Source organism: Coffea arabica, chromosome 11c (assembly GCF_036785885.1).
Source record: "Coffea arabica cultivar ET-39 chromosome 11c, Coffea Arabica ET-39 HiFi, whole genome shotgun sequence".
Lineage (NCBI taxonomy): Eukaryota > Viridiplantae > Streptophyta > Magnoliopsida > Gentianales > Rubiaceae > Coffea > Coffea arabica.
Genome location: NC_092330.1, coordinates 34,258,191 through 34,268,156, shown reverse-complemented (window position 1 = coordinate 34,268,156; position 9,966 = coordinate 34,258,191). Strand labels below are relative to the sequence as shown.

The 9,966-nt window shown below is 34.7% G+C and overlaps 1 protein-coding gene across 1 annotated transcript; it reads right to left on the bottom strand.

Annotated features, from left to right (window-relative positions):
* Window positions 1–2,271: 2,271 nt before the first annotated feature.
* Window positions 2,272–8,228, bottom strand: LOC113716337 (annexin D5). The gene is made up of 6 exons (XM_027240630.2): window positions 7,580–8,228; window positions 4,703–4,848; window positions 4,253–4,468; window positions 3,342–3,557; window positions 3,174–3,263; window positions 2,272–2,755 (listed from the first exon to the last, which is right to left on the bottom strand). The coding sequence occupies exons 1-6, from the start codon at window positions 7,653–7,655 to the stop codon at window positions 2,552–2,554; spliced, it is 948 nt and encodes a 315-aa protein (XP_027096431.1). The 5' UTR covers window positions 7,656–8,228; the 3' UTR covers window positions 2,272–2,551.
* Window positions 8,229–9,966: the final 1,738 nt, after the last annotated feature.

Here is a 9,966-nt window from a genome sequence, read left to right as displayed (position 1 = left end):
AATTCCATTATTATTATTATTTAGTTTGGCAACAAAAATTATTTATTCAATACCAAATATTCGATCCCTGCCATATTTGCCAAAAAGAACAAACTCATTTCGAGTTCCTCAAACGTCAGCTGCAACAATCTGGTCTACACAAATTGAGAATCTCACATACAGCAATGAGCAAAAAATAGAGCAATTGTCTATACATTTGGTCATTTTAATGTGCAAGACAAAAAATCTTTTTTCCTAATCACTTGATGTATAGAATACAACCTATTGTTGTTTTCACCAAATTGTCACAGTAATTGCTCAAAATAGTTCGTGATTTTACCAAATTACACTTGATTCTTTTTTTTTTTCGTCTTAATTGTACTTGAAGGTCCTAATCAATCCACGTTAATCAAACCAGAATGCATGATTTTGTTGGTTAGGAATAAAGAAAGGAATGTAGTAGCTGGATTTAATGCAACTCTAGAGGACTAAACTAAGCCAATGAAGATGGGAAGGGAGGTTAGGGTTTAGGATTTAGGGTTTAGACCATCCTGGCCTCTTATTCCAACTTATATCAATACATTTATCTATTTATTTCTAATTTATTCTGATTTATTTTAGAATCTTGTTTAATGATCAATTTTTGTATTTTAATTCACTGATTCCTGAAAAGATTATTGAATTTAACAGTTGAATCCAATTAATTTTTAATGTCATTTTTTCAAACAAATTAATAGGGAACTTGATGGAATTTTTAAAAGCTAAAATGACAATACATCTGCCATCATTTTTTTTTTTCAACTGTTTTGGCAAGTTAGTGGGGGTTTAGAAGATGCTGTTTTAACTTCTCAAGACTCAACTGGCCTATGTTAAAACAATGTGCAGTCTTTAAATTCCCCAAGAAAGATATAAATTTGTTTATTATGCATTCAAAGATGGGAAGAATTTACAAAACTGTTTCAAAGAGACAAAAGCTTCTTTTGAAAATGGTATTCTGATTGGAGTAGCACACAATCAACTCCAGTTAGTATGTGTCCTAGTAAAAAACCTTCCTCCTCTTCTAGATTACAACATCTTTTTTTGGTATAAACTTCTATAAGAAACATACTTTAAAATATAGTTTAAAAAAAAAAAAAAAAACAGTCCCAGGCAAAGCCTACATGAAACTGTAACTAGAAGTAATAACAAACTATACAGGACAATGACATTTTCAGAGGTACTGCTTTCAAGAAATTGAAAGACATGGAATATACTTCTCTAATAAAATAAAATAAAAACTACTTCAGTACTCACTAGTCAGCTAGTTTATCCTGGTTCTGGTTGTTTTGGGTTGTTTTGAAGCATTTCATAAATTAAGAAAGAAAGAAAGTCTTGTATTTTTTTTTTCTACAAAGTTTGGCAGGTTGACAGATATGGTCTCCCATGTATCACCAAAAGGTCATTTCGTCCCTAAAGTTTTTGATTATTGAGGCAATAGAAGAAAATTTTCCAATTAATTGATAAACGAGGAAACAAACAACCATGTTAATCTTGGATATAAATGTTAAGAGCGAGCCCATTTGGATTGGAGTTTTTTAAAAAGTTTTATAGAAGAATATTGTGATAATATGATGTCTATGAAATAAAAAAAGTAATTAAGAAACGAGTCAAGGAAATCTTTAAAAAGTTTCTTTCTTAAAAGCTTGCCATTATAGCGGATTTGCAGTTTTGACCTCTAATGTTTGGGGTACACAGCAATATAGTCCAAAGATTTAACAATCGAATCAAACCTTCAAGTTAGGTTACATTCATTCATTGGATCATTCTCTTTCTCTTACCTCTTTACTAGCTACCCTTAAAATGAACATTGATCGCTCAACTCATATTGATTTAAATCAAATTTAAAATATTAATTTGAGGCATCATTAATCCACTATTTTCATATAGTTAACGTATATTTCTGATAATATATTGCATTGGAAAATTGTTGTGCTTGACCAGTGAACTCATTGTCCTTAGGTTTGTGTCTTTCTTCCAATTAGTTAGAGCTAATTTGACAAAGAGGGAGCTTATTACGGAAAAGGTTATTAGGGTAAAGAAAAAGGAAAGAGAATATACATATATAATCTAGGTGAGATTCAATGAAAATTTTCTTCATCACACAATGGAGGTCTTTGTTTTTGGTTACAGATGGTAAAAGCTTTGAAAATTAGGTTTCCTGATGGATTTTGACATATCCCACTAGGCATATCACCGATGCAAAGACTCAAAACAAAGATACAGATACAACCCAAAAACAGAAGAACAAGGGCCTTGAAACAACACAAATTGTGCACAAAAACCAGTTGACAATGTCAGATGAGCAGTAAATGCAATCTAGAGAAAACTACTAAAAATCCTTAACAGCAGATGCCATTCTGGACCTAAGGAGAGTGACTGATACAGGGAGGGAAGACAGGAGAGATTAACAATCAGCAATTCCTACAGAGTTTAATATTCTACCACAGCAACTCATATCTACACAATCCACACCATACTCCATATTCTGGAATTGACTGTGTAGCTGATACTGCACCAATATATGCCTTCTCTATCAGTGATTTGGTCCCAGAAGTGAAAGCAGGAAAGTCCTATAATGACCAGAGGTCTCAGAATGAACAGCATCATTCAGACTTTTCCCATGTTTCCTTCGGTATTCTGCTTTGATGTATTGCATGTCAATTTCAGTCCTTGTCACTATTACGCGAATAAGTGTTGTATCATTAGTTCCTAAGCCCTTCATTGCTTTGCGCAGCACCTGGAGAGTATTAAATTTAAAGAGTAAAAGAATGACAACAAGAAGCGTAACTTCCTATGTACATGTTTAGCTGGAGAAATGGAAACCACAGAATCCCTATAGGCTTGTGAAATACTAGAAAACATCAAATGCATATCATGGAAACAAAAATTTTTTGCATACAGAAGGTAAATATTTGATATTGAAGGAAATTTCAAACAGATTACAAGAATGTAGGACCCTGCATAAGATAAATCTTGTAACAGAAGACAACAAAGGACCAGAAGGATTTCACATAGCATGGCAGAGAGAGATAATCTCGGGAGATCAAAAACAGCAAAGGAAAATGGACTCATAAGAGAGCACCACACAACTTAATTGATTCACAGATTTACATGTAAAGTCCAGCGTTTCTGGTTTAAGGATAGTGAGATAATACCTTTGCAAAATACTTAGCTGGGTTTTGTGCACATTGTAAGATAGTCACGAGGCCAAACTCAAAGAGCCCAGATGTTTCGCTTTTCACTGCCTGCAAAACGTCTCATACTTAAGACACTAAGGTTATAGGGAAGCTGAACTGAGAGAAGACAAGAATGGGAAAATTTACCTTTTTAAGTGAGTTTCCATACATGCTATGGTAAGCAGAATCAACAGCAGCCAAATGAGCCCTGCTTCTTTCACTGAAAATGCGAATGAAAGTCTTCTCATCAGTTCCCAACTTCTTCTCCCCAGCTTTATAGAGAGCTTTAGCATCATGTTCAACCATTGCTCTGTCTATTTCTGGGCCTTCATAGCGTGGTGTACTTGCATATGCAAGTAGAAGCTACACGAAGCCAGTAAATCGAGAAAGTGTCTTAGAATTTGATTAAAACAACCTCTTCTGTAGCATTTTATGTTAAAAAAAAATGGCTTAGAAAATTAGAGTATAATTGAAGGATGATGGTTAATTAAAGAGTTCTTTGACTTGCTGCTAATGAAACATTATAGAACTAACAAAGAAGTTTGCTTTGGCAGAATTTCAATTCAAATTTACCAAGTTGCAAAGAGAAATCGACCTCATGGCCTCTTCACTGATTCAATGCTAGAAAGCTATACATATCAAGAAGGTCAATAGATTCTTTGGGACTATATATTAACAGATCGATGAATTACTTCTTTAGGTAGACTACTCAACTAGCAATAGAAGCCACGTAGTACTAGGACACCAAAATCAATAGCAGAAGAGTATAAGACACCAATGCCACAAGAAAGTACAAAATGTATGCCGACAAATGTTACATCAGAGAAGGTAATATAAGGCTTTTACGTAAATAAAAATGAAAAAATTATAGTGAAAAGCAACAGGTTCAGTCCACAGGTTCCCTTGCACAGGCATTAAAAAACCAATGATTCTAATACCTCCAGATTCACATTGATGTATTCCAATGAAAAGCAATTGAAGCTTTAAATAGAACTACAAGAAAATTGCCACAACCATAGTTTTTTCACCTCCAGCTCTGAGAGAGAGAGAGAGAGAACCTTTTTGTGATCTCCAGTTGCTTGATATTCAATATCATGTTCCAGATAACTACCAAATAGTGAGTGGTAAACTTGTTTGAAGTGCTGAATCTGGGTTGAAGTACGGGAGCATATTACTTCAGTGGCAGCTCTCAGATCCAATTCACTGTGCAGAGCCTGTCTTACTACGGTAGCATCCCGTCCTGCAGGGTCATGCAGCCACAGTAGGACTGCCCGCTGAAGCAAGTACCCAAAATACATTGTCAGTAATTTAAAGAATGCAAATTCAAAAAACAAATATTTCCCACATTGATCTTGCTTTCTTTCTGCAGGATGCTGAGCTTTTATTCAAGTCATTTTTTTGTTACTTTGACAGTTATTTAAAGTATAAAAATGTAATATTGGTACATACAATCAACTAGAAAAGTTTCCAGAACATAAAGAAAATGCAAAGATACTATATTTTACTACCTTGACATCACCACTAAGCTCTGAAGACACCCGTTTGCTAAGCGCTTCATGATACATGCTTCTATACTCATTTTGAATTAGAGAACGTTGTGTTGCATCTCGATGGGCAAGAATATTGACAACTGCAGCAGTATCACATCCAAATCCTGGACAAACAAAAAAAGCCCTCGTGATTGATTGCAAATTTGACATAGACCAGAATATGCAGTGCTCTATCATCTTGGACATGGTATAAGAAGTTTTGTATGTTCAAAGACATCAACCAGAACAAGAGTAGTGGATCAAATCTTATTGATAAAAAGCAATAACTGAATTCAAACATTTGCACTCTTACAAAAAGTATCTCCTTGATCCTCAAGAAGACTTGACTTCTTTTACCTTAGTCTGAATGATATTACAATTTGCAATAACAGAATTGTAATATCTAATATTTCATATATCCTACCTCACATTTCTTATTTTCCCTTTCAACAGTGCTTAATACACACTCCATGAGCATGTTTTGTTAAGACCCCCCCCCCAATTATTGATCTAGGGTTGGGAGAGTAGTCAGCTTAGTGACACATAGCTACTACTTTTAAACATAACAAATGACATTACCCCAAGTCCACCTTTAGGCATTATATGTAGTAAGCAGCAATCAAATGTTTTACATTACTCAAATGGGACTTTGCAAATAAAATAGTATCAGTTCCTTTTCTCAACCAACTTCTTATTCCCCAAAAAGCATTAGTTACCTTAACTGGTTCCTACTTTCCCTTCAAGATTTAGGTATCACGCAAAGTAATCCAACATTTTTCACACTTTCTCTTTAATCTAGTAGTTTAATTTCAACTCTTCTTTTACACCTCTCCTAAATCCTAGTAGTACTTGAAACAGAGGAAAACAATCTAATTCACAGGAAGCATCCAGCAAGAGCTAAAAACACCCTATCAGAAAGAAATGAATGTAAAGACTTTCACAAATGCTTCTAGTTGGAAATTGAAGAATACAACTACTGAATAAGTAGAAGTTTTATCAACATCTCATGCTGCATGTCAGTATAACATTGTTCAAATGCATAATGTTAGAAAAGGTAACTTTGAACCCAAACAAGGAAAGCAATGTCAAAATAGTTTGACACAGCGAACAGATCTTAGTCTGACAATACTAAGTTGTGCCAGCTCAAGCTTATAAACTATAGAGTAAAAAAGACAGAGTAAGAAGCTAAGCCTATGAGATTTTTGTTAATCATACGTTCCCCTTTCAAATCAAGCAGGAGAAAGCTGTCCTACAGATTGTACAAAGCCATTTAACTAGATATGAATACATAAAAGAATCAGCAGAACATAGTGTTTTCTGAACCATCAGTAAATATCAGGTTTGTCCAATCTTAGGAAGATACATTGCCCCTCTCTTCTTACTCTCCTTTCAAAAGCATGATATCAAAATGTCAAAAGTTCAGTTTAACACCACCCAAGAACAGCTAATCTGTCATTCCAACTAGAAAAGAATTTGTTCTAGAAGTTTCTCAACTATGAATGCCCAACACAGAGTATAAACTCAAGTTATTAATCAGATTATAACTTGTAACCAAACACTTCATATTTCTTGTTTGAATTTTCTGTGCTATCAACAATTTCAAATCTCCCACTGGATTGACAAATTTGAATTTCTTATTGTTTAATTCTATCTACAACCATGAAAGCTATCAACCTTTTTTTTGTTTAGACGAAGTCTAACATGAAGATATTGAGCATGCCACTACAACGCGAATATTGCACATCAAGAACTTGCAGATCTCATCCCGAGTCAAAAGAATATCTAACATGAACATGTTCGCTACAGCACATATGTCCAGCTCAAAAAATCTCCTGTCTTTGGACAGCATGCCACTACAATGCGAACATTGCACGTCAAGAACTTGCAGATCTCATCCCGAGTCAAAAGAATATCTAACATGAACACGTTCGCTACAGCACATATGTGCAGCTCAAAAAATCTCCAGTCTTTGGACCCCTATTTTCAAATACAGCGGAAGGCCACAAATTTGCAATGTGGACTATCTCGAGTCAGGCATATACCAGAATGATGATAATCTGCATCCTTTGAAAGTCCCAGATAGTTTGTACATCCACTTTTAACAAGTCTGCTTGTAGCAAATTTGTGAAACTACCCAAATATCCTATAGGTCTGATTACTTTCTTACCATCAACTGTGGAAAACTTGCATGGTTAAAATGCATTAAAAAAATTTCTCCAGTTTCCTTAAACCAGAGAACATCTGCAGAACAAGCATGCAAGATCATGGAAATCCCATAAACCTTAATTCTTTACAGGGAAAAAAAATGACTCTCCTTAATTTCTTTATCCTTCTTTTTCTTTCTATTTCCCCCTGTTGATGAACCAAAAGTTCAACCCCGCTTTTCATTTCTCTTGAACTCATACAATTAGTTTCTCTATCTGGGTGAGAACTCCATCCTTAATTCTACCAAGATACTCTTAGCCTCTAAATAAGGTACTACCTAAGGCATAGCCTTCTAAGCATACAACCTGTCAGGAAAAAGCAAAAGAAAAATCAAGCAAATTCAAATGACGAAAAGGCCAAAATAACAAAAAAAAAAAAAAAAGAAAGTTCTAGTTCAAGGTAAAAGTAACAAGAATTCAACATTTTCCACATCAGGAACGCCAAAAAAAAAAAAAAAAGACTCAGCGTTCTATCTTTCTGTGACCCAGCAAAGTGGAAAAATCGACCATGCAAAATTCGAACTTTCCAGCAATTTACAACCCAAAATCAAGAACCCACAAAGAAAAAGCCCCAGAAACAAAGAAAATAAACAGAATCACAAGAAAAGTACAAAAAAAAAAAAGGGTTGGTGATTATCTGTTCTTGTTTTACCCTTGAAAGCTTTGTGAAGATGTATGGCATCATCACGGGGTGTAGTTAACGTTGGAGGAACAGTCAACGTTGACATCTTCGAAAATCACTCCGTACAATCTTGGTCTTCTGCTTTCTTTCCAGCTAGGAGTTTCTTGTGTCCTGAATCAATGATGGTTGATGGAGGGAGGACGAAGAGTTGTAGGAGCTGGTTGGTGGATTGATCATTAATTCACCATGTGGAGAACACCTGGGGCAGTGGGACCTTAATTATGGGTAGCTGGATCCTGGCAAGAAATGTTAAAACCAATTCTAACACGTGACTTTTTCGTGTGTTCTTATGGGAATGTTGATCAACTCCCAAATTTGTTTATTACATCCATATTTGACCTTTTATGCTTAATCATATGAAATGATAGGCTGTCAGATAAATACATTCAAAAAATGGTGGTAGTATTTGACTAATGGCATGGAAGGTGAGGATATTGTAGAATTTCTCGAACAGATTATGAGTTACATTTCATCTCATTTACCGTATAAGAGAAAAATCGGGTGATTGTAAAATTACAATTATAAAAGATGATAGTTATGTATTTGCATGTGATTAAAGAATATCAAGAAACACGTGGCAACTGTACAACAAAGGGACAGAGGGAACAGGGACTATTTTGGGAACAAAGGATCTGAAGTCGAAAACATGGGTTATATCGATGGAAACGGGAATACGATTTTGCAAAATATTACTTTTAAAAAATAAATTTCAGTAAAATACATATTTATTAATTGTTAACGACAACTATAGAAAATAGGAAAGACTAAATTGAATTAGGTGATAACATGAAAGAGATGATAAGCATGAGAATTATTATTATTATTATTTTTTCGACACAGAAGATATTTCGACTTTGACTCGATTACTCTCCTGCGATTCATTCAGAGGAGATGCCCATCCCCTGGAACACATTAACCCCAGGAGTCGAACGTAGTGATAGGGTCATTATCACTTGATCCCATAACGTGTAAGAGATTGTATTGAATTTCCTTTTCCTTAATAATGGAGGAATTGCTTGATTGTCGATAATGTCCACGTCGTGTCCGTGAAAGCGTAAAGTAAGCAAAGCTGATACAACTGCAAGCCACCTATGAGTTCTTGACGAAACAATGACGGCGTGTCGGCGCAGTTTCCATTGTCTTGACTCTTGTCAAGACCAAAGTCAACGTGACGATGAAATCTTATCCATGTAGGAGCTTGCAATTGATTTCAATTTGATGAACCGGTTATATGATAACATTGACCAAATTCAGGGGCTTTTTTTTTTTTGGGATAGAAAGAGATATTATTAACTAAATTATTAAAAATCGTTCAATACGAATTATTTAAACAAAGTCGGGTGGGGAATTCCATAAGAATTCCACGAGGTGTGAAGATTTAACATGAAAAATTAATTCATGTGCCATTCTAAAAAGTCATTTTACATCAATAATATTTCCTTCCAACATAGATTGTCGCCTTAAATGGATACATACCTGAACTCTTGATCTCGGGTCTCACAATTTATGTTTCGTACATAGTCGCACAAGTTGACATCTGGTGTAAATTAATAGGATTTCGATGTAAATCAGGTCCGATTTGATATAAATCAGATACAGTTTAGTGTATTTTAATTTGTTGGTATAAATTAGGTACAATTTGATATGAATTGATTATTATCACTTAGTGTATATTAAGAGCAATTTGGTGTAAATTAAGAGTAAATTATTAACTTGCACCAATTTGTGCGAAATGAAACTTGTGAGGCCATTTCCCTCCAGTTTGGTGGCTTATCGGTGGGTAGCGTAATATGGCAGATCTGAGTCTTCATTTCTAATTTCCCACGCCTTTCTCACGCGGTTCACCAACTTAATAGATTCTCTGCGCATTGGGACAGGTTTCAATTCACGCGGTTCACCAACTTAATATGGCAAAGCTACCTATTAATATTCTTATTTCTAATCCCCATTCCAAACTTTCTACATTAAACTTTGTATTTTGGATAGAGTTGCAACATAAAGCTACCTATTATTGTGACTTGGCACTTCAAAATTACCAATTTGTTCTAATTAATCATCTTGATCTCTCACACTATGACCTAAAACAAATGATACGTGCCGCACATCATGCAACTCTTTAGCTAATATGCAAAATGGTTGCCTATATGCTTTTGATATCCACTAAAGAGAATTTCTTTTGTGTTTTATGAATTAATAGACAAATAAAAAGAAAATCACAATTCCCCAACCCTTTATAAGATTTTTGTGAGGACTTAGAAAAACAGTCTTTAAATCTATTGACCTAGATCAGTATGTGCCTCATGCTTGAATCCCAACCAAGAGTATAGAATTTTCCCACTTGTGTTCTCAACATCAAA